The sequence below is a fragment of the Poecilia latipinna genome, unplaced genomic scaffold (genome assembly GCF_001443285.1).
Source record: "Poecilia latipinna isolate Pla-1442-1.1 unplaced genomic scaffold, P_latipinna-1.0 Scaffold902, whole genome shotgun sequence".
NCBI lineage: Eukaryota > Metazoa > Chordata > Actinopteri > Cyprinodontiformes > Poeciliidae > Poecilia > Poecilia latipinna.
This window is the reverse complement of record NW_015113518.1, coordinates 274,804-299,586: the sequence shown is the minus strand read 5'-3', so window position 1 is coordinate 299,586 and position 24,783 is coordinate 274,804. Positions and strand designations below refer to the sequence as shown.

Genomic DNA, 24,783 nt, shown 5'->3' with positions numbered 1-24,783 from the left:
ATGTTATTTCCTCAAAAACATTGGTTTCCGAAGCAAACTTGCCACTCTCAATAACAGTGGACACGTATAAGTGTCGTTTCTGCAGGGTCAAGAAGCTACTGAAGCATCAACTTTTCGAATATGTAAAACTTATAAAAATACAATAAGCAATTGTGTCTTAGGAAATTAGACTCCGCCAGTCGCCTGCATTTTCTTCTCAGGGTGACAAAACCAAGCGAACCGTATTGCTGCTCAGTTGACCGCTGACCAATAATAACTCTCTGCGTCACAGCTGGGTGGAGTTAAATTCTTCGGGACTTTTGTTGGCTGCAGTGCAGACGGGGCGAAGTTATTGGTCGTCTAGGTGGCGAACTGAAGAAGTTTCCTTCTTAAACTTGACGTAGTTCAAACAAAACCACTATGACTTCGACGAACATGTTTCAAGGATTGGATAGTGGTGAAAAACCAAGTTCCAGGTGACTATAATGCCCACTAACGGCTAGTTTAGCCGAAAGATGGAGGCTTATTTTGACTGTTGATAAACGTTGTCGGGTAACGTTTTTCGCTTTCTTGCAACGTCACTTGCTAATTTCTTCAAACATGAAGCTCTAAATATATTTTTTTACCAGGGTAATTTCACATAATGTAATATGACCATTTACCCAGCTTGATAAGTACAAGTATTATTTTTTAAGTTAAACACAAGAGTCAAGATAGCCTTCAAGCTAGCCTCCCAGGCGTTGTCTGTCTCTGCGGAAGTGGGAAATGCTCTTCAGACTGCTCGTCTTTGTATTCACCAATAACAGCGGCGTGGTCACATTGCTCTTGTTACTCAGGAGTGTTTTTTTTTTCTTCTTCTTCTTTTACTATCATTCGAAAACATCAGCTATGCGGTCAACTTCATGAAACAGTTGACTGCAAGGTAGCTGTGTCCTGTTTTAAAGAGATATTGTCAAACTAAAAAAAAATGTTTTCATGCATACAGCTTTATCCCCCAGCACATATAATCAAATGGCATGTAATTTGGCTGCGCTTGCAGTATGTTTTGCTGCCACATTATACAGGGAGATTACATACTGTTTATGTCTATACTTATTTTTAAAAAAATACATTATTTTGTGGCTGTTTAACCAGATCCATCCTGAAAATAACTACTCACTACTTTTTAAGCTCAACCAGAGTCCCAGTGTCTTCTTGAAAATATAGTTTGCTTTTAGTCTTTCTTTTTCTCAGAGCTGTATAAGCATGTGAAAGCATTTGTGTTTTCAGATCCCATTCTCCATTTCCTAAAAGACAAAAAATAATTTCTAAAGTAAATTGTTTTTTTTGTTTTAACAACTTGAGCACACATTCTTTATTTTGACAACAAAAAAAAGGTTTAAAACAGCAGTTCGAGCATGACATGGAGCCTGTGCTTGCTTTGCACCAGTCGTTCTTGTTTTCACTGCCAATTCTGGCACAAGAAATGGAAAAACTGGAGGTATGGCTGAGCAGTAGAACCACTTTTCAAAGATTCAACTATGAGATTCTATGTCCCATTTCTGATCTGAAATCTTTTTTTTTTTAAAGCTCCATCACATAAATATGAATTTTAGCTGATCAGTTCATTTTGAAGGAGAGCCTTCAAAATAGGTTTTTACCTAATGGGGAAAATGAAATGTTAATTGCTTTGGTAATTAAGTATTTATAGTATTTAAAAAAAAACAAACAAAAAAACATTGATTTTTACCATCTCACTGGTCATCTACTAATACAGTAATACACTCCAGGTTATGGAACAGTGGTGTTTATACAAATAAAATTAAACTAAAAGCACTTACAGAACATGCAAATTACTCTTATTCTTCTTCAATTTTAATTAAGAATATTTAACGGTTTTAATTTTCCATTTGACAAAAAAAAAAAAAGCCTTGAATTTGTAGTTGTGTTGAAATAATTTATTAATTTATTGTAACTGTTCAGGAGCCTCTTTTTTTTGTCAAGATATTGGGATTCAGAACAGACGCGATGTCGTCCTGTGTGTGAGAGAGCTTTAACTGTTCAGCTGTTAAACACGATTAAATTGTTAAGAAAGAGAAGAAAACGCACAGGATTGACATTTAAACTGTTTTCAGCATCAGCATGGTTGTTGCAGTTTAGATGATTGGCATTGCTGACTGTAAACTGGATTCCCTATGTGTATTTCCTGTTGACGTGCTAGATACTAGAAGTCAGAATATTTCCTCACCCAGTATGTTTAGTGACGAATGAAGCGTTTTTAAATTTCTAAACTCTGAAGTCTTCAATTCTAACCTTGGAGTCTTCTGAATACCGAAGCAGTCTGTTAGTTTAGAGATATGAACTTTTAACCAAAGAATAAAAAGGTTATCTGTCCTGGTTTCTTAGTAAAGGAATATTTGTATGTCTGAATGAGATAAGAGTCTGTAATGTAAGAGTTATTGTTTCGTTTTTTTCCATGCAGGGTGCTGCAGCCTCCCGGTGGCGGCTCCAGTAACCTTTTTGGTGGCTATGAAGAGGATAGCACTCCATTGAGACGGTCCAATAAGATGGCCTCTAAAGTTTTTGCTGCACCAGAGGAGCCCCAAAACGTATCAAGACGCTCCAACCCTCCAGGTCAGCTTTGTCCAAGTCTAAAGTGTGAAAGTTGTGAGTCTGATGTGATAAAGCCAGTATAAATATAGCTCCTGTGTGTCTGCTCATAACTCTCCTCTGGGTTCTGTCAAGTGTCTGATAAAATGAAATAAGATCTGAGCTGAGTCTAACTGTCGAAAACTTGTCTATATTTTGTTTTCCTGTCATTAGACCGTGCTCACAATGTGACACGAATTTGTTTCTACACCCAGATTACAGTTTAACGTTGTGGTAACCTGAAGAAAAACAAATGGAAACATCCTTTAATGTCTGTCAGTGGATAATTTCAGGTTTTCCAGCAGCTTGATGGCAGACACTATGAAGCATGCAGATTCATATTAGGATTGAATATAAAAACAAAAATAAGAGACTTTAAAGTAAAGGTAAATTAACAAGCTGGGGGGAAAAATATCAAACTCAGATTCACAGAAATGTGCAGCCTTATAAAACCATCTTCTGTCAAACACTGTTGGTATCTAACCGTAGAGCTCAGCGTCATCCAGACTTTATTACTGTTGCAAAGTGTGACCACAGCTTGCTGATACTTTGTGCAGGTGGGAAGAGCAGCGGGATATTCGGGGAACCCGAAGCACCATCTCAGCCACAGAGACCAGTACCTCCAGGTGGAGCCTCCAGCAACATATTTGGGTCTGCAGAAAGCACACCTGTTGTAAGCCCCAGCCGAAGCCACCCAAACAAGCCAAAGGTAGACCAGAAGCCCACCTTTTGGTCTCTTTGATTAAAAAACCTCAGTTTCTATTATAAACACAGCACCTTTTTGTGCTTTGATTCCTCCTATTTGGCTATCGTTAACTACTGATAACTTTTACTCTGACGAGATTCAGATTCTTCTCGATGACTCTTCATTTAACTCTCCTGCAGCCCCAGAACTTATGTTGTCTCAGTTTTTTTTTTTAAAGGATTACTCAGATGCAATCCCTAAAAAGTCAGATTTGTCTCTAATAATTGATCTCAGAATGAGACTAAGCACAAAATAAAATTAAATTTACTATCCACGTTATTACAAAATAGCTTGTGGGTTTATGAGAGCCGAATAATAATTAAAAAAAGAAATTGTTGTGAGGAGCTATTTAATGAATGTTGAACCTTTCATTTTTTTGATCCAAAAGAAAATGTTTCAGCACTTGAAACACATGGCTGATTAATAATAATTTAAAATGAATTTGGAAAAATCAGTTTCGCATATAAAAAAGGATTAGTAATTCAACTGTCTTAGGTTTGTGTTGTAGAGTTACTTGGGCTCCTGAACCATTGATGGTTTGTGGCCAGTCACAAGATTTGGTGTAAAACTGTTCTCATTTTGCTTGGGGATCCAAGAAGAGAAACTCAGATTGAACCCGTTGTACCATCTCTTCCCTTCTTCACCGCTTTGCTCCTGTCCTATGATTTACTTACTTAAAAAAAATTCAGCTTTTAGTTTCATTTAAAGTTTTCACACTGCATGGAATGGAAGTGATTGTTGTAGTGGCGCCAATACACAGAAAGTCTCTTATATTCACTTATTCAATCACTACTTAGGCTACAGTGTCACTGGAATCAGATTAATGAAAAATAAACGTATTTCAACAGAAAAGAAAGATGCAAATGATAAAAAATACAAAATAAAAAAATCAGTTGTACCCTCAAACTTTGTTACATTTGAAGAAAATTTTATTTATTTCTGGAGTTTTCTGTCATAATTAATTTGCTTCTTGATACTACAAACTGCATTTTATTATTGCTTTGTCATGCAACACAATTCTGTTGTGTTGCATGATACCTGCTTTTATAGAACACAAAGAACATAGGGTTTTTTTTCCCCCCATCAAAATGAAACGGAATTAATATTTTTCCCTTTTGTTATAAAATAAATGTATCTGATTTTATTGCAGGATAATCTAAGTGTGGGACCTGAGCCTGAATCACCAGGTGAGTTAATGTTGTCGGTTTTTTGAAATGCTGGCAATATTTTTGCTAAAAGAGATGCATATGGAAATAAATTGGCTACACGTCTGTGCTTGGTACTTGCATAAATGGGTCATTTGTTCTCAATCCACTCAGTACTTGTAATTCAGTGAATGCTTTATAGTAATATTAGCCCAAGTTTTTACATTTTTGTTACCCTATGTATACCGTTATTGGCTCTGTGTTGCATTTATTAAGAATAAAGATGGTACAGCATTAGGTCACATGGAAAAGACTTTCTTTTTTTCAGGAATCTAAATCTAGCAAAACTATTTATTCCACTAATCTGCTACTTATTGTAGAAACTCCCCCTCTGTTTCTGAGGCAGACTGTAAACACACTAGTGCTAAAGTCTTAGAAACAAAGATTTTTTTTTTCCGCCCTAGTAAGTAAAGGAAATGCCTCAAATAAGAACTGCAGGAGACGTTTGTGATCGCACCTTAGTTTCTTCTGTGTTGGACATGAAGCAGTTTTCATTTATTGCGACGCCTCGTCGCTAACCACCATTTGAGAAACTTTGTTTTTTTTCTCCTTTAAGCACCTGAAGCCAAAGTGAGCCAGCCAGCAGTGAAAGAGGAGGTCGCCCCCCCGGCGCCTGCTCCAGCTAAGGAAGAGCCTCCAGCCGTCTCGGCCAGTCCGGATCCCAAACCTGCCGCAGCGGCTCCTGACGAGACGATGCTGAAGAACCACGAGCCTCACCTGGGGCCCAAGCCTCGCTCTCACAACAGGGTCCTCAATCCCCCCGGAGGAAAGTCCAGCGTGGTTTTCTACTGATGATCATACACACCCACCACTTCTCCCAGTCTGTTCATCGTCTGCTTCCCTGTTGATTCTCTCTCATTCCTGTTCTGCACCTCCAGCGGTTAATTCATCTGTACAGTACACAAGCTGCCTGTAGATCTCTTTGTTGGTGCTGTTGTCCACATCAGATTTCTCATTTCTAGTTGTCGTTCAACTTTTTTTTGCACTTTTCACTCTTTGTCTCAGTCCCGTCTTTTTGACTCTTCACCCTTCCTCTTCCTCCTCACTGAATCCTGCAATAATACAATCACACACAAGTCAATCAGCTAGCTAGATATTTCCCAATCACCATGACTGTAACAATGTTCAAGCTCAGTTGTGAGGTTATTCTTGTTTGTAGATTGGATGAAATCAAATTTTCAAAATTAAATAGAATTGTTATTTTTAACCTCAATGGACCTGGATTTATATTGTGGAGCTAATACTGATTGATAAACCTAATATGTTGCCTTTTAGTCAGGAAAGAGAAATAGATTTTTTTTTTCACACCAAAGTTTTGTGCAAAATGTTTCAAGAAATTTAGCATCCTTTCAATATTTTTGACCTGTCAGATCCTTACGGTTTTTAGCATTTAAATGTGTAATTAGACACCTTATTAGCTTAGCATTTGTCATCTTTTTCTTTTAATTTTATTTACTATTGCCTAACATGTAGACAAAAATGACATTAAAATACAGTCTGTACGGGTGCCAAAAAAAAACAATCAAGCAAATATGAATCCTAAGATTGACTTTTAAATGTTTCAAGGTAAATTCCGTTTTGATTGTATGTGAATGTACTGTGCGGGTTAATTCTCTGCTCTGTCCTCGTTGCTTGCATTATCTGAGAACATGCCTTTCCTTTTGCTTGGGGGGGGGGGGGGCAGCCTCTGTTTATGTTTTAAATTAAAACGGCTGAAGACGTGTGAACTCTAAACAAGCTCGCAGCTCACCTGAGTGCAGGTGGGCTCCTCTGATCGCCTTTTTCATCCACATCATTAAGCACAGACGAGTTATTCCGATGCCAGCCTGTCCCCTCTCTGTTTGATGTGCCTGGCAGCAAATGAGTGCAGCAGAAGAAAGGAGTCCTGTGTATTGAAATAAAACTTTTGTTTTGCATTTGAGCTTTGTTTTGTTTGCCTTCCAAGAACAGGGAAGCGTCTCTGACGACCTTGATTTCACTGAAGAGGAATTAAAATCATCTACATGTCAATTGCACTTGGGTGTGACATACATTTGATGAATTCATATGTTTACATTTGATTACAGCAGAACAAGACAACTAGTTGGGACACATTTTTATAGACTTGGACAATGAGGTGAAGACGCTTAAGCAAAAGCTGGCGTAAACCCTAGACTTGCATCACTTGTGAGGCAAGTTTGTTCTACCAACATTTAGAAGTTACTATCGAGACATGTTTTTCTCAGAACAAACAAAAATCTTGTGGCTAGCGAAAGTATTTATGTCCCTTTCCCACATTCAACAACCACAAACCTCATCGTTTAGTTTTGGGTTTTATTTTGACAGGCCAACACAAAGTAATGATTGCAAGCGAAACTCGACTTGCGTCTTCGTATGGTTGTGAAATCGCGTATTTCCTCCTCTGGGCTTCATTCTGTCAGCTTCAAAAATGAAGCTGAAGAGGAACAAGGCTGCTGAGTCACTGTCGGTCATAAGACCTTAACAGCGACACATTAAATGAGATATTCCTGTTTTCTGTGTTTAAATAAACCCTGACAGGCACTTAATTCCATTGTCTACATAGAAAATCTACAAAAGAAGACTTGTCTATCAATTTTATAAATTGGGTGAGTAATGTTAAAATGGTGGCTAAATATAAGTAGTGCCTATTGTCGGCTATACAAAGTGATTTATTGAACATTTTTGAAGAGTGTGGTCGTTATGACCAAGATTCTGGCATCAGTTATTGATGCGGATACAAGTCAAGTAATCCTCCGTCAGAAACATCTGAACTTCCGGTTTAATACTTCCAACATAAAACTAATAGGGATAAGCAAAGGTTAAAAAAAATATCTATTCACTGTTATTTCTGTAGACTACCTGTGTATGAATGCATATAGATAATTAAGTGGCCCATTTTAATAGATTTGTAAATCTGATACAAAAGTTTTAGTACTTCAACCTTTTTCTATGTTTGGGGCGTCTTTTAGATACATATTTTTCTAATTTTATTAAGTGGGAAACTACAATTACAATACTTATTACTAAGTTCATAGCAACAAAGGCTAATAAAAGAATAATTTCCTGTTATTTGTCTGAAATGAATTGCATAGCTTTGTTTTCTTCAGGAAATAAAACTTACTGTAAATTTTTTATCAAATAAGAGTAGCATTACTGTAATGTGTTTTTACTTAAGTAGAAGTAAGAAATAGTTAAATACACACATACAAAAATGTGTGTATTTAATTTGTTAAAATGACTTAATTTGACAGAGGAAAACTATAGTTATGTGCATGCATTAGTACAGTAAAAAGTATTTTCTTGACTATATATTCAGTGCATATGCATCAAAATAAATCATGATACTGATTTTTTTTCAAGAAAATTAGTCAATTTAATGTAATTAGACCTGTTACAGTCAGCATGGAAATAGAGAAAAAAACAAAACAAAAAAAAAACAGAACTGTATAAATAGGACAAAGAAATCATGTCAATCCTCAAACTGGAGGAATTTAATATAAAATAATAATTAAATGCAACCTTTTTTTTAAAAAAAAGGAGTAGCAGGTGATAAATATATTTTATGTCCCAATTAAATTATACACACAATTTTTAAATACTCAGTGAACTCATCCTTCAAACTGTGATTTGTACAGCTGAAGTTGTCGAAACAAGAAAGCTAAAAATGTTCCATTCAAATTGAGCAACACACATTCACTTCAAAATTATATGTTTTTGTGTGTGTCGATCTATGAATTCCTGAGAAAACACAGGTTTGGCGTTGCATCACAGGAAAAGGTCAAAAAGTATAAATAATTTTGAAAAAAATAAATATGCCCCACTTCTTAATTCAATACTTAATGAGCAAATAGGAACGTACCTGGAATATAATTAAGAACTTAAACGCAATAATGTCTTTAGAAGAAACGTTTCTAAGTCGTCCAGCAGAGGTCCACACAGACACGTTGACGCAGCTTTTATTTTGAAATCATACAGCTGTTTTCTTGTCCGTGTGCACGACTTGACTGATTGCAGACGGCGTGACGTGGGGCTGACTCGGTCAGCTGGCTCCTCCATCTGAACGGCAGGGAGAGCCTCTCCCAAAGGGAGACATCACCATCAACGCCCGACGCAGCTTCACCGGCGGCCCGCCGGAAGAGGAGAAAAACATGGGCGAAACGCGGCTATAGTGGCGGATCGGGAGACGCGGATTATTTATTCACCTATTTATTATTTATTTATCTCCCCCGCCAGTGTAATGGCAGGGGTCCATGGCTGCGGCTGCTGAGAAGCAGGTGCAACATCATCGTCGGAGGCTTTTCGTTTCCTCGGCATGGGCTGGGAGAGGGCCGAACCCCGGGCTGGATCACTCCGTGGGAGGGGGCCAAAGGCTGGGCCGCGGCTGGGGGGCAGAGCCTGCTAAGACTACAGTTGATAAACGCTCTGTGCATATCAGCGTATTTTAACCAATATGGACCGTTTACAGCTCAAGGTTATCCGCACACAGCAGCACGCGTAACCGGCGCATCTGCAGAACATGGAATAAGCGCTTCCTGTGATTAAATACCCTCCATTTCCCACCCCTAAGTGCTGACTGGATCATAACACTGTGACAGTCCAGCCTTACAGGCCTGAACATTTATTTTTTTTAATTATTTTATTTAATTTTTTTTTTTGTGGCTTATATAGTCTTGTTTGGATAAACATAGTGCAGCTGCCAAGATGATGGAGATAGACGAGGTGGTGTACCAGGACGACTACGGCTCCGGCACCGTGATGTCGGAGCGGGTGTCGGGCCTGGCCAACAGCATCTACCGGGAGTTCGAGCGGCTCATCCACAGCTACGACGAGGAGGTGGTGAAGGAGCTGATGCCGCTGGTGGTCAACGTCCTGGAGAACCTGGACGCGGTGCTCACCGAGAACCAGGAGCACGAAGTGGAGCTGGAGCTGCTGAAGGAGGACAACGAGCAGCTCATCACCCAGTACGAGCGGGAGAAAGCGCTGCGTAAGCAGGCGGAGGAGGTGGGTGACACACACTCCTTCATCCTCATCCTCATCCTCACCTCATCAGTCACGGCCCTTCTGGAAAGGATTGGTTATTTTAAGACTGTTGGCATCAGTCTATTATTATTCATTATTCATAAATATACTTTATGTGTGTAGAGATTTTTACAGTCTTACATATGTAATAGCAGACGTATTACAAGAAACAGCCTATACGGCAGAATGTAGTTATTACTGTACAGTGACAGAGCCGGTCCATGGCTTAAACGAAGTTGGCTGGTTCTGCTTCCCCCCTACCCCCCAGGGTAAGCAGGGGACCTCCACCAGCACTTTGCAAACAAACAAACAAAAAATAAAATACATTCTTAGTCAAGAATTAACCCTTTTTTATTATTATTGTTTTATGTTTTTCTGATGGTGTCTGATTGTCTAAAACAATTTCAAATTCTTCTGGATTTAAAGTCCATTATTTACCATCTAAAAAACAAAATTTAAGAAACATTAATAGTTGTACCAGCTGTAAGCAGTGGTTGTTTTTGCATGAATGGATGAATTCCTCCTCCTACCAACACACACAATCAAACACACACTCAGTCCTACAATGAAGGTGAAAGACTAAACTAACAAAAAACACTTTGTAACTTTTCAGGAGCACTAAAAACTAGATATTAATGTTCTTTTATTTTAAATAGTTGACGATATGCAAAATTTATGTAGTAGAGATTGTAGAAAGCAGAACAAACTTCAAAAACACAGAAACAGCATCAAGTGATAATCGATCGGCACAGGCAATAAAAAAAAAAAAAAAAAAAAAAACTGTTCATGGAACAGTTCTATGATACTTTGGTTTGCTTGATGCCACCCAAAAGACGAAGCCGCCCTGGGCAGAATCCCAAACCCCTCTTATTAATTACTGCCACCAAAAGGCTGACAAGAAGGCTGCTGTTATTCTCTGGGTTTTCCCCCATCAGAAAAGCAATATATTAGTAACATGCTTCACTTACAGAGTGCTGTCACCAGGCCTCTGAAGTATATTAAAAAAAATAACAGCTCTCAATATGCAAACGCAAAAGTAAAGAGTCAGTCTGTGGGTTCTTGCAGCAGTGACTGGAGAACAGCATCACTCTAACAAAACAGAGAAAAACAGAAAGAGTACAGTAGTGCAACATGTAAGCTATTAAATTAAAGCACATACTCCACCTCTAGCCATTTTTTAATACCATGACATCATAAAGTGCCTTAACTGTAATTCAGCGTTTCACTGGCATCCATACAAGCATCAACTTTACTTCTAATGCGTTTCACCGGCTTTTCTAAGAGGGTTCATTTAACAAGTTTAGAGTGTTTTCAGTACAAATTTGTTGAATTAAACCACTTCCTGCTGCATAATACAACATACTGTATTTACTTAGAAATGTCAGGGCTCTTCACTTCATTGTGAAAATGCAACTGCAAGCGGGAAAAACGTGGAATTTTAAAAAGGTCCCTACAACTCAGAAAAGGTTTTTTGTAAATATGGTAACTCACAAAGAGATTCTGGGAAACGTAATAAAAACCCAGGAAATACACAGCCGAGTTGGAGTTCATCCTTCACCTTTACACATCAGTTACACAAACGACATACAAACGATATAATTTAACAAAGACAACCTGAGGCGTAAGCAACCGAGGCTCCAGAACTCCCAGTAATTTAAAAGCTCAGAAAACGTACTATCCATATTTTCTCTTCAAAACGCCGTTTGTTTACACGTAAAAATGCCGGATCCAAAGAATGTAAGTCAAGTAAGCAATTAAGTTATTTACTAGTGTAAGAAAAGTGCGACATACATTGGAAATGTTCATAAGTAACTGCAAATCAAAGCTAGTACTTGTTACATGTCTTTTATCTTTAATTTTTTTCTGTAAACACTTGGAACAATGGAGCGGCTTAGGTAAGACAATGAATAAAAGGTTAAATTAAGCTCTGCTTCAGCCTGTGCATCTCCTCAGGTTCTTTGAGTTTGTGATTCATTACTGAACTGTGTGTTTTTCCCCTCCCCTATTTTCTTATTGCAAATGACCCAACAGAAATTATGAAATGAATGAAATGGTAAATGTTGCTGTTTACTTTTTTAGTTTGCAACTTCTCCTCATAGGTTTGACCCTTTCCTTAGAGAAACTAAGGGGTCAAGCTGGTGGTCGAGTGGTGAGGGTTTCCCACATTAAATCCTCATGCAACCTTGAATGGGTTCTGCCTGTTCACAGAGTCGGTGAGATAAAAAAAAAAAACATAGTACCATAAGTTAGTCATTGGCAAAGGGTTCAGTGGGTCAGTGGCATCCAAAGTCAGCAACAAATATTGGAGAGCTTTGAGTAAGATAAACCCACAGTTTATGAGTGACCAAATAAAGCATTTATTTTTTCCTTCACGGTTTTGACCAAAGAACACAATGCGACGGATAAACCGGTCGTTTAGTCTGACCGTGAGCGGCGCTCGGTGGGGGATGGGACGACGTCGACACGGTTGCAGTCAAGGAAATCAATAGCTGCACAGAGCGCTGGCACTGTAACCCGATTTGAGCAGACAACGGGATAAAAGCAGAGAGAAAGAAACAGGCTGGAGCTCACGGAGCCGCACTTGGACTCGGGTCAAGAGACAGAAAGCTAATAAGAGACAAAACATGGAGGGAATCTCAAAACACATTAAAACTCTCTCTTGAGTAAATGTTGCGAGGCCGGAGCAAAAAGCGACTCAGATTACGAGGTTTGTGGGGCCTCGGATGATGGAAAACAAAGACAGAATCTCGACTTGTCTATAAATCGAGACTCCCCTTACCTGTTTTGAAAATAAGCTGCCATTTTTTTTTTTTTCCTCTAATGGACCGGTCAGCTTTCACCACTGAGCATCACACGCTTTATACTTTCTGTTTCAGTTTTTGTTTTTTGATCTTGTTTGAATTAAAAGCGTTCCTCAGGTTGAACAGGTATGACCCGACAACAAGTCTACAGGATTTCACAGCGATTATGCAGATTTCTCAGCATCATCCCTGCTGTTGTCACTTCACTCTCTTCACGGATTTCACACGTTATAAATAGCTGAAAATGTGACCGAAATGCACTTAGCTGCGGTTTGTCAGGGAAGTAAATTAGTTCCATCCGGTATCCTTCCATAAGGATACCGGATGAATTATTCATCCTGGACAAAATCTACACAGAACCAAAGAGTTTGACGAAATAATATTTGATTTTATTTTTTTTATCCTACTCAAAGTGATTATTTTATTCTTATTCATAGAACTGCAACCTTTTTCCAGTCTAAGGTGATGGGATGATGTTTTTTGAAGCGGAAAATTAAGACAGATATCCAAAATGTAGGCAGTTTTGGGTACAACACACAAAATAAAAAATTGTTTTCAGCCTTTATCTTATAGGAAAATAAACAATTTTAGGTCCAAGCTTTACAAATAATAATTAAAAAAACGTTTTTAGGGAGAATCAGTATATTTTGTTTTAATTTTGTGATACATTTCCTTGTAAAGTTATCCATGACCTATTGAACCCTTTTTTTTTACATGTAAAACCACAAAGAATGATAATGTATTGATAAATTGATAGACAAACACAGATTAGCTTGTAATTGTGAAGCAGAAAGGAAGTGATACATGGTTTTGAATTTTTTTTATTCTTTTACTACTGAAAAAGTGAGGTGTACCTCTGACGACACTTTATACTGGAAGTACAGGTCTGAATCTCACTGTCCTCTGCATGTAAGAAAAACAGACCTGTTGGAGTCACACTCTTCCACCTGAGCTGTAGATCTCTGCAGTTCCTCCGGTGTTACTATCTACCTCTTGCTGCTTCGCCGATGAATCTCTCTCTGCCTGGCCAGCGATGCTGTTTCTATTTCTGGCGGATGTATCGAACCTTTCTCTGTGAGATGTCAAAGTTTGGGGCAATGTTTTCTAACCTGGTTCCGCTTTAAACTCCTTTAAATTCATCGTTGTTTATCTGCCTTGGTCGTCATAACGGCGTTTGTTGACAGATGTTTTCTGACAAACGAAACAGCTGGATTTGCAGTAACATTAAGTTACACACAGATGGACTTTATTTACAGACTAGAACTGCTTATAAGTGCAGGATGCTGTTTCAGGATGTGATAGTGAAGGGGGCAGAAAACCAACACTCGCCACAGTTTTCATGTTTTTGTTTATAAAGAAAAAAAGAAATCCATGTTCTTAATGTGATAAAATGTGGAAAGGTTTATTGGTTATGAATCCTTTTTGCAAGGCACAGCATTTGAGGAAGTATTTACCTTAAGATGTATAGATAAAATCAATACATTATCTCCTGACAGATATCAGGTGACTTTAAGGCGTCAGAATTAGACCAAAATCTTTGTCTGAGCTATTTCATGTGAAGTCCTGCATCTCTGCTGCAAAAATAATTCTGGTCTCCCTGCAGTCAGAGGATTACAGCATTAAGCCTCTGTGTACTTACAGCATTGGGGGGGAAAAAGGCGGCATTGTAAACAGCTTCATGAAAAACAAAAACACAGACGTGGAGGTGTGGAGCTGTGCGGCTCGCTACGCGCTGAAACAAACTGTGTAATGTCTCCAGGTGAGACGAATCAAAAGATGTTGAAAAAATAAAAACACACAGGAATACCTTAAAACTGACCTCAGTGTTAATCAGATCAGCCAACAGTCCGCTGTGTCTGATCCCTATAATACTATAAAACCCTTCACTTTTTCTTGATTTGTATGTTTATTTATGTATGTAGATGTAAGGATGATAGATAAATGCAGACTTATGAGTCTATTAATAGGGTAGACAAGCATAAACTTATTCCTTTATGGTAAATTATTTGTTTGCAAAATGTCATTTTATTTTGTTTCCTTTTTTTTTTTTGTAATGTAAATTTACCAAAATAAAGCAAATCTAACATTGAGTTAATGTTTTTTTTGTTTCATTGTATTTCTTTACTTTTTTTTTTTTTGTAGAAATTCATTGAATTTGAGGACAGCCTGGAAGCAGACAAGAAGGAGCTGCAGATGCAGGTGGAGCTCTTGGAGCTTCAGGGGAAGCAGCTGGAGCTGAAGACGAAGAACTACTCCGACCAGAGTGAGTGGACGTTCTGCAATTTAGGAAACAAACCAGGCTTGCTGAAACCAGATGGGAGTTCTCAAGATGGAGCCTGGAAATAGCTCCTCCTGCTAATCTGATTCATCCTTATTCAATCATGTTCGGCCTTAGATTTTTATTGAGCGCTACATAGTAGTAAAGAAGCAGCCGTTTTCACTTCGTCGAAACCAGAAATTCGCCTTTTCTTCTTTTTCTCGCAGTCACTCGTCTTGAGGAGCGTGAAGCAGAGATGAAGAAGGAGTACAACGCTCTTCACCAGCGCCACACCGAGGTAAACGACGTCATTTATCTTTTCAAAAACAGGAACGTTGGTCCTTTCGCTCGGCATTTCAAGAACAAACTTTTTACAGACCAGCAGGTTTTATGTCCCCAGTCACACTAAATTTGTTCAACAAATATTCAGTAAATGTGCCACTTACTTGCAGCCTTAACAATTTACATAAAACAAATGCAACTTCATTTTTTTTTTCTTTAATTTTTAGGTTGATCAGAGTATCTATCACAGTGTTAAATACTGATTTATAACTCACTGTTTTCTGGTTTTTAGATACAGCACCATTTCTTTTAGCCTCTGCTCAGGAGGCTTGACAGTGACCTGTTTTCATCCAAAACTCACGTAAACGTCGAGTTTGATCAAATGAGACGAGGATTGAGCTTTTCCGTAACAAACACTTTATGGAGATTGACATAATTATGAATGTGGGTAAAAAATAAAAAATAAAAAAGCAAGTTCTGCACACTGTATGGTGTAGGAGCTGTCATGCTGTGGGCCAGTCTCTGTTCCAAAAGCCTTGAAAACCTTTTTAGTGTGCATGTTTAAATGATCGTCAGCTAAACTGCAACGCAAATATCCAGGTCACATAATATTTAATAAAGGCATACATAATCATTTAAATTTCGTGTAAATGAAATTATTTTTTTTTCTGTATTTGCTTCTATTTTTAGTTTCCCATTGCATAAAAATAACTTCCATTATAATATAGACAATTGTATTTACATGTTTTATTTTTACATTTCAACGTACAAACGGCAAATGCCGACCCTAATTGTCACCGTAGATTATGTAATAAAGCAGATTCCTTTCCATTGGCCTCTTTTCATAACGTACCTAAAGTTTAAGTTTCTGTTCTGAAAGTTAAGTGTGTCGCTCCCCAGATGATCCAGACGTACGTGGAGCACATAGAGCGGTCCAAACTGCAGCAAGCAGGGAGCAACAGCCAATCAGAAGGCCCCGGCTGTGGACGAACGTGAGTGGACGTCGTCTCGCGCTTCGGCTCGTCTCTCTGTCGTTCACTTGATGTGTTGATTCGACATGTGACTCTCACGCGTTGTCTTTGTTGGAAGTGTTTTACGTGGACATATCAGGATTTTTGTTTGTTTGTTTGTTTGTTCGTGTGTTTTTTTCTGTGCGTCGTCATCGTGTGCTGTGGAGAACAACTGATACAGATGAGAGGCAGTGAGCCAAAAATGGATAGCAGCGTTTGTGGGGAAATCATTGGAAGATAGAAATGTTTGGTACTCATTTATCAGCTTGCAGCGCTGAGCGCAACGCCGCCTCAGGGCCTGAGGGGAAAACCAGGAGCAGGACATCTGGAGCAGCTTCCGTTAAAACGCTGCATATTAGTCTCTTTTCCTGTGTGATGATCTTCTTAAAGAGGATGCTGCGTCCTAACTTTCCTCAGCAGCAGCGTCTGATGTAATAAATCATGATGCTGAGAATCTTCTAAAGCACTCGGTGGAGGCCGGCGTTGCACTGTGAACCTCACTGAGGTTTACAGAGTGCATTATGTAGGAACTGGAGGAAAAGCTGCTGCAGTGAAACCCCCCCCACTGGTAAAGAGAGGAAACTAAAAATTCAACAGAACCGTGATCTGAGGATTTACTTGTGTGTTTCTGTGCGTCATCACGGCACCGTCTCCTGTCTTTCACTAATCTGTCTGTCTTGTCTGTCCTGCTGGCTTTTGCTCTCTGTGCTGCTGTTTGCACAGTCAACGCCACACATGGAGGAAAAGGTAAATCCAACCTGGTGCCATAGCTGCCCTCTCCTCCCCCCCGCTCTTCCCCTCAGCTGCATCCTATGAACTGACCTGCTTGGAGTCAAAACCAAGATCCTCCCTTTTTCTGCTGAGATTAAACGGCGTCATGTGGAAGTTTGAGCACCCGAAGTCAAAATGTCTGTCTCTGCAAAATGAAAATGATTCAGTTAGATTACACGTCTCGATTAAAAAGTTTTATAATTTTGGTATTTTTATTAATGGATATGCATTTGATGGAGGTTTTTCAAAAGGACATTCTTTAAGCCGCGACATAAACCTTCATCTTATGTCTCTCCTTTTTTTTTTAATATAAATCGTGATTTCTTTTTAAATCTTTTGATCCTGTTTTAGATTTGAATCCTTCATGGGGCTTTGAGCTGTTTGCTGCAATCAACAACCAAAATCATGATTTTTTTTCCCTCTGTATTATTCCTCTGTATTAATGCTCCTTTTCGTAAAATACGTTTTATTCTGATGCTCAGAACGTGAGCGTGAGAATAGTAACAAACTAGTTTTGTTTGTAACACTCATACAATATTGACATAGAGTGCTCAGACCTTTGCATGCCGCTTGTAAAAACAAAAAAATAAATAAAACTTCCCTTATGCATTTGCTGCGTTATTAATGCCTGTAAGAACGACTTCATGAATGTACTGACTTTGTGCTCTAAAACCAAATTTTAAAAATAAGGAATGCATTAAGCATCATATTCAGAGTCTTTTCCAGATTTCCTAATCTACCTTCTCCTCTTTATCCCTCATGTTTTTGTCCTGTTTTTGTCTTCTTGCCTGCCGTCTTTGTCTGCTGTCGCTCGTGGTTTATCTTAAATGACACAATTAGAGTTTGACCAACAAAGTTGGCTGTTGAGTTAATTGAGTAGGTTACATTTGTCCTTATTGAGGTGGACAACTGTTTAAGCTGAATTACTGACTGAGCTAGACTCAGGGGAGATACATTCATAACACTAGAGATGGTTTAGATTAGTTTGGACCTTCTCAAAGCCTTGAAAAGGAAAACAACTGCCTTCCTCAGAATGTTGAATTGCTCCTTTAAATGAGCCGGATTTGAACAGTGATGACTGTGAGAGGCTGTTTATTGTTTGCATTAGCAGATTATCGAGTTTTTTTTTTTTTCCCATCTGAATGCATGCCAAATGACAACCAGTTCTGCAAGGGAGGAAATGACTGAATATGATAATTAGATCTAGTGCTTCGCAAAATTAATCTTACACCTTGAATTTTTTTTTTGCCTCATTACAACCACAAACTTATGCAAGTGAAACATAAAAGCACCAAATAACTGTGAGTTAAAACACAACTGATGCGAAATTTTGTTAAAATAATAGAGCTGAAAAAGTTTGACAGTCATTTACAATTAGTTTTTTGAAGTGAGAATCTGAGTCAAGTCTTGAAAATTTTTTATTTTAGATTGAATGTGTCAAACTTACGGCCTGCCGTAGCAATGTTTGTTTCCCTCTGGACCTCAGGCTGCCACAGAAATACAACTTCAAGGTAGCAGTCAGATCAAAACAGCTTTTATTTCTATAGAAATAAATCAGTGTGAAAAGATGTTCAGTGTTATTTTGTCTCAAGAAGTACAAATTGAGTCTAGAGAAAGCCAGCTCTCTATTTCATTAGCAGCTTGTTACCAATGCACCCTGGCACAAGCGGCCCTTTAATTAAAGGCATTCTTGATTTTGTTGCGGCCCAAAACGAAAATGAAAACGAGTTTGACATATGGCAGCTAGAAATGCAAGCCACACTTTTCAGATTGCACTTCATAGTTATGCGTTGTCTCATGAAACCTTAACGACGCACCTGGAAGTTTGTGGTTGCAACACGGCGAGCTTTGAAGCAGACGGACTGCTTTTGCAAGGCGCCATGGCAACCAGCACAGTCTCACATGACTCTCTCTCTCTCTCTTCCCCTTCCACCCGCAGCAAAGCGGAGCGCCCGCCGTCGCTGAGCCTGTACCCTGGTGGCGAGGGCATGGTACGTGGGGGTCACGGGGGGGCTAGGATGATGCCCGGGAAAGACATCTGGCAGGTCAGCAAGCTCGGCCGCTCCACCTTCAGCTCCGCCTCTCAGGTGGGACAGATGGGGAGGGTGGGGGGGGACACACGGCCCTGTCCTCGTCCACAGCTCCCTGTCGACAGTCGGGGAAGTGGAGGACGGAGGGGCCGGCATCACTGCTTCTCTCTCAACGCTCCTCCCACGCCTGCTTGTGTCGCTCAAAGAGAAACAAAAGTTTTCAGCCTCATCAGCCATAAAATCTGCTACTTTAAAAATCTAATTTGTATGTTTATGAACATTGACTCAAGCATGCAGGGGTCACGTTTTATTTGGGTCGTTTTCATGCCGTTTCTTTGTAGCTGTGTGATTGTTTTACCGTGTGTCGTCGTGCTACACTTTCCGTACACATGTAGTCGTTTTTTTTTACGCTTTTAATTTAAAAATGTGGGAATGTTATGTTTGTTTAACCGGAAAAGAAACGACTAAGGTAAAATAAAAACCCTTAAAGATAGTCCTTAATGTTCTAAGTGGACTTCGGTCAATGCTGTGTTTTAATTGGCATCCAGCAATTTAACTCTTATCCGAGATATAGCAAAGAACATTGCATTTATTCGTAAGGAGAGTTGCCAACAAAAACATTTCTTAGCTGTAAGACAACAAATTCCCAATATTATTGTTCCTGTTCACAGTCATTTTAGTATTACAGCACAGATAGACACTACAGAAAATGAGAAAAGCAGCCGATTATAACTCTAATGAGTCATTGCTTTAATATGCTCTTGGATTATTCACAGCTTGTTAGTTGATTTCTTTTTTCTGGAAGCACCAATTTCAATTTGATAGCCGTATTTGTTTGCAGGTCATAAATTGCTAAATGCAAAATTAAACCAATATTAATTAATCATTTGGTGATTTTCGTTCAGGCGTCATCTTTACGTATTTGTGAGCTTTTATAAAGATTTAAGATGAGAACTAAATCTAAGAAAGTTTTATTTTAAGATACTGGACTAGCTTGAGGACTTTCATCTCATTAAAATAAATTAATGTAAAAATCAGATTGGGGTTTGTGTTCTTAGCTCTTAGTTGAAAACCAAAAATATTTGCAATGATCCTCACGTAACAAGTTCACCGTCTCTGCTGCCGCTCATCCAGGAGGACGAATCGGAGTCCGACTCGGTCGCAGCCACACCCAGCAGCACAGGAAGCAAGTCCAACACGCCCACCTCCTCCGTCCCCTCCGCCACCGTCACCCCCATCAACGAGGGCTTCCCCCCGCACTACGACTTCGACATGATGCGTGCCGGGAACCGCAGGAAAGGTGCCAAGCGTCTCAGTCGCAACATGGAGGTGCAGGTTTCCCAGGAAACCAGGAACGTCAGCATCGGTGAGAGGATGTCTTCTTCTGCTTCCGTCTCATCTCCTGTCGCTTGCAGTTCAGCAGAGACGCCGTAACGGCTGGTGTGTGCGACTCGTCTCCAGGTATGGGAAGCAGCGACGAATGGTCCGAATTTCAGGAAATAATCGACTCCACCCCAGAGCTGGAGATGGGAATGGACTCCAGGGTGTATGGAGGTGGAAACAGGTAAAAATCCAAAGCAGCTATTAAGAATCCATTTATTTAAGTTTTTTTTTTTTTTTTGCAAGTAAAAATCTGAAAAGTGTGTTTGAATTAAGCATCTTTTACTCTAATAAAGCATAATCAACACACCAGACATATAAAACAGTGGAAAAGTTGAGAGCAGGGTTAGGTTATGAAACAGCATAAATACGAATCACTGTTCAATCCAAGCAAACAGCCTGAACCAAAACGTACTCTTGTGTTAGAGTGGCCCAGTCAAAGTCTAGAGTCCAGGCGTAAATTAATTTCAGAAACCATGCATGGATGAACTGAAACAGAACATACAGAGAGTTCTTCTTTCCAAGCTGACTGAGTTTGAGTTATTTTACAAAACAGAATTAGACAAATTGTTAGTATGTAGAAAAGTTGGTAACAGACATATCCCAAAAACAACAAAAAAAAAACTGTAACTGTTGCAAAGTGTGGACTTTCAAAGCATTATTCCACAAAGTTGGGTACAAACACACAGCACATTTTTCAGGTCATAATTGTGCACCTCATTGTGTTGGTTTATCACACAAAACACGTTAAAGGATTTTTATTGATTTCATTTGGGATTTTACATCTTATAATACATCTTATAACATTCTACAGACAGGAAAACTTTTGCACGTCACTGCGTACGTGTGGGTGTTTACATCAGGACGGTTTTTGTCTTTTAATAATAAACAAACCTTAGCCCAGGTTTTTCCTCTTGAAGAAGAAATGCTTGAATCATTGATGCAAGATTCAGAACAAAAACAGTCGGGTTGTTACTGATAAGAGGGATTTTCTTGTGTATACACGGCCAAGGAAAATTATAAGTTTTCTACTGATTGCTTTTGCCCCCAGTCCTTCTCAAGGGATTGTTAACGAGGCATTCGGCATCAACACGGACTCACTGTACCACGAGATCAAAGACGCAAAGTCGGACATCATCGGAGACGTCGACGCCGGTGCCGAGCTGCTCGGTACGGCCAACAATTTCATGTTTCTATCGCTTTATCTCTGGTTTTATGTTTCATAACAGGCCAGAACGAGACATTACTGTGGTGTTGCTGAGATGCATGGCCATGTTGCAGCAGCTGTCTTGGATTTAGCAGAGAAATATTCTTCTTGCGAGGCTGGGAATGTGGTTTTCTTTGCATGGAAAGCTGCAGAAATGCTTCACTGCAGCGCCACCCACAAAAAAGTGCAATCTCACACACTGGATCACAGCCACTGCTAGTCCATTCATTTTTATTATTTCTTTGTTGTACCAACTTGCTTGTTTTCCACCCTTTTTTTTTTTATTATGAAGCAGTGGAAGGTTTATTAAATTATAAGGCGTTTTGGTTTATTCTCGATTTCTTCACAGTCATTATTTATCTTATCATTGTTTCTCTCAGCTTCGATATTTGTACAGTTTAAATGAATATTTCTTTCAGTTTCTGTTTCTGGGATTTTTCGTTTGCGACTTATTCAAAGTGTTTGAATTTTCCGCAGCAGGGAGAAATTTGACCCGTGCTAACCTTTCACCCATTTCTTTTTTGTTCCTTCCTTTCATGTGCATCTGCTGGTGACTCCCATAGGCGAGTTTTCAGGTGTGTATCTTTTCCACTGTACTCTTCAAATGCCAAACTAATCTTTCAAAGAGGAGGCATTACTCCTGTGTCCATAATTTTGTTTTAAATATCAATTATTTAATGAACTGCCTGTTCAAGCTGCTGGAAAAATCCAAATCTGCTTCTTTTACATATTTTTTTTCAATCATTTTCAAAATCAGCAGACCTAACATTGTGACTTATTTTTAAATTCTAATATTTAGACCCTTTTTATTCTTTATTGTCAAGATTTGACAAGATTAAATTTTTTTAACAGACTCCTTCCAAACTTTAAATCAGTAAATGCTTCTCTTCAACTTCTCTCCTTTTCTTTCTTGTCTACTCGTTTCTCTTCCTCCTGCCGTTTCTTCTTCTTTTGCCTGCAGTCCGTGACGATTTCTTCGGTAAGGTGTCGACGCTCACGCTCACATTTTCTAGTTAAATCCTTCCTGACTTATTTACATGTCATCCCGTTTTTCCGTTTTTAAAATCTGCATTGTGTTTCTTTTTGTGTATTATTATTTTTTGCCTCCTTTGCATATTACACCTCTACAGTTTTTCATATCTGCCAACTAAATGATCACAGCAGCATCTGCCTGCTAAAGACTCTCTAAATACCATCTCAACGTTAAAGTTTTATTCTCAGGGGCAAGGACATATAAATAGGTCATTTTTATTATTTTTTTTTCCCATTAAAACTAGCTCTTTAAAACACAGAAACCTCTTTGTTTTGCTTTTTGTTTGTTTCCAACATGCCCTCATTCATGATGTTCTGTTTCTGTAGAGATTTTTTGCTTCAAAAGCTTGTAGCTTGGCTTTTTCTCACATTGTGCTCGCTGCTTTCACTTCTTCTGCTGTTTTTTTCTTTTTTTTCTAAATGATAGAAGAAATTAATGTGTGGCTGTTAGCTAGAGCATGACATTACTAAGTTGTGTGGTTAAGAAAACAAACAATCTTTTTACATTGTTGTTGAAGCTGCTTAGGTCAAATAATAACAAGACAGCAGTGCCAATATTTTGGTGTGTAGACTGAAATATTTATGAATGTTTCATAAGATTGTATCTTATCCTACAAATATACTGTACTTCTAATTATCATCATTACATTTTAAAAGAATAATAAAATGTTTGAAACTAAATTAAGGGGTTTTAGTTAAGAATAAGTTATTGTCTCAGTTTTTGTTTATTTTCTGTGATGAGTGACAGAGAAATAAATGTGTCTGTTTCAGGGATGGGAAAGGAGGTGGAAAATCTTCTGACGGAGAACAAACAGCTTCTAGAGACCAAGTAAGGACGATCCTGCTAATTAATTCATATCAGTCTTCTGATTGGATGTATCTGTGGCATTGTGCAAGTGTAGGCATGACCTAAAAATGTGTCTGAAATGTTTTTATGTGATATCTACTTCATTTTTTTAGAGGTTTGTCAGGGTCTAAAGCTTTTGATTCTTAATCCCTGACTTCCTGTTCCCCTGAGGCACAAATAGACTAGTTTTCACTAGTTTTCAAAATGGGAAAGACATGAGAACACGACAAAAAAGTGGGAAAGATACATTTTGATCATTTTAATGACTACAAGTAAATTACTATTTGCCAAACGTAAGATTACAAAAAGTTATTTTAATCATAAAATAATTCAGAAGTTATCAGTAACTCAACTCAAACAATGAAATTTGTGTATTATATATATTTATTATTTATTAGGGTGATCTACTTCCTGAATTAAATTCAGCGGATTTAATTCTGTTCGTTTGATAAATATAACTTGTAACCCAAATTCAGTTCTCATAAAATGTTAATATTTTATAGCACCAATAAAATCTAAGACTACTAAGTCATAACAGGACATTGTTAAAGAAGCTGTCAATTCATAGGCAATATAGGATATACATGGAAAGTTGAGTGGAAGGAGAAAGTATGGTATAAAATTAAACACAAGCAGATTAGAAATAAACACTTTCTGTATTTACTGTTGATATTTATTTTTTCATTTTGGAATTGGATTATTCAAATAAATGTTAAGGATTTTCAGTGATATGGTACCCTGACCTGATTGAGACATTACGCGTGGAAGGTACTATTACATTAGAATATGCCAGCTTGTTTTAATGCTCTTCTTGTCTCTCCGCTGTTTGACAGAAACGCTCTGAATATTGTAAAAAACGACCTTATCGCCAAAGTGGACGAGCTGTCGAGTGAGCAGGAGGTGCTGAAGGAGGAGCTGGAGGCGGTGCGGCAGTCCAAGAACAAGGTGGACGCCAGAATCAAGGAGCTGGAGGAAGAAATCAAGAGGTGAGAGAAACTTCTCTGTTTTTGTTTTAGGTTTGTTTTGAAAGATTTCAGAGGCGATAAAGTTCAGGACGGGAGAGCTCCACAGTTGGTACACAACAAGAACCTGTTGACCTGAAACCCAAAACCTAGGGAGGGCAAAGTAGCAGGTTTGCCTCAGCAGTAGCAACATGATAGTGTTAAATACCTGTTTCTCTTGCTGGGTGCAAATATAACAGGGAAGAGGAAAATATTCAAATGTGAAGCTCATAGTTTCTGTTTGTTTTTCTCAAACCAAACCCACAAAAAAAAAACCTGTTTCGGTTTCCAAGTTCATGTTTAATTAGACGCAGAAATTCAACACTAATTGAAATGTCAAAGCACCGCTGCACATTTAAATCACATGTCCTTGCATTTTCCAGAATAATCACATTCCTAGCACTAGTTTCATACGTCTGATTTTTGTGAACTAGGATGATTATCTAGGAAGTTTCTTTAGATGAAGATGGATTTAAATGTTTAGGTCAAATTAAGCTTATATACAGGCAGATTTCAAAAAAAAGGTGCTCACAACCTGGGAGAAGATTAAAAGTACTGATATTTTTAAAAGCAAATAAAACACACACAC

The 24,783-nt window shown here is 38.5% G+C and overlaps 2 protein-coding genes across 12 annotated transcripts in view; both read left to right on the top strand.

Moving 5' to 3' along the window:
• Positions 1-284: 284 nt before the first annotated feature.
• On the top strand, positions 285-5,576 carry jpt2 (Jupiter microtubule associated homolog 2). Of its 2 annotated transcripts, none has more exons than XM_015048775.1 (5): positions 285-455; positions 2,441-2,592; positions 3,165-3,280; positions 4,503-4,539; positions 5,114-5,576. In XM_015048775.1, the coding sequence occupies exons 1-5, from the start codon at positions 400-402 to the stop codon at positions 5,347-5,349; spliced, it is 597 nt and encodes a 198-aa protein (XP_014904261.1). In that variant the 5' UTR covers positions 285-399; the 3' UTR covers positions 5,350-5,576. The 2 variants fall into 2 exon arrangements, with proteins under 2 accessions (XP_014904261.1, XP_014904259.1); XM_015048773.1 differs by having other exon boundaries at positions 287-455; positions 3,165-3,316.
• A 2,987-nt stretch (positions 5,577-8,563) lies between these two features.
• mapk8ip3 (mitogen-activated protein kinase 8 interacting protein 3) overlaps positions 8,564-24,783 on the top strand; it is a 31,582-nt gene continuing 15,362 nt past the window's right edge. For 2 of the 10 annotated variants that reach the window (XM_015048754.1, XM_015048751.1), the window contains exons 1-13: positions 8,564-9,558; positions 14,520-14,640; positions 14,862-14,932; positions 15,817-15,908; positions 16,650-16,673; positions 18,637-18,784; positions 19,862-20,093; positions 20,189-20,291; positions 21,159-21,277; positions 21,878-21,889; positions 22,276-22,293; positions 23,118-23,175; positions 24,027-24,179. In XM_015048754.1, the coding sequence (XP_014904240.1) occupies positions 9,259-9,558; positions 14,520-14,640; positions 14,862-14,932; positions 15,817-15,908; positions 16,650-16,673; positions 18,637-18,784; positions 19,862-20,093; positions 20,189-20,291; positions 21,159-21,277; positions 21,878-21,889; positions 22,276-22,293; positions 23,118-23,175; positions 24,027-24,179 (1,451 nt within the window). In that variant the 5' untranslated portion in view covers positions 8,564-9,258. The remainder of the gene's footprint in view (positions 9,559-14,519; positions 14,641-14,861; positions 14,933-15,816; positions 15,909-16,649; positions 16,674-18,636; positions 18,785-19,861; positions 20,094-20,188; positions 20,292-21,158; positions 21,278-21,877; positions 21,890-22,275; positions 22,294-23,117; positions 23,176-24,026; positions 24,180-24,783) is intronic. The other 8 variants (XM_015048758.1, XM_015048756.1, XM_015048753.1 and 5 more) reach the window with 5 other exon arrangements.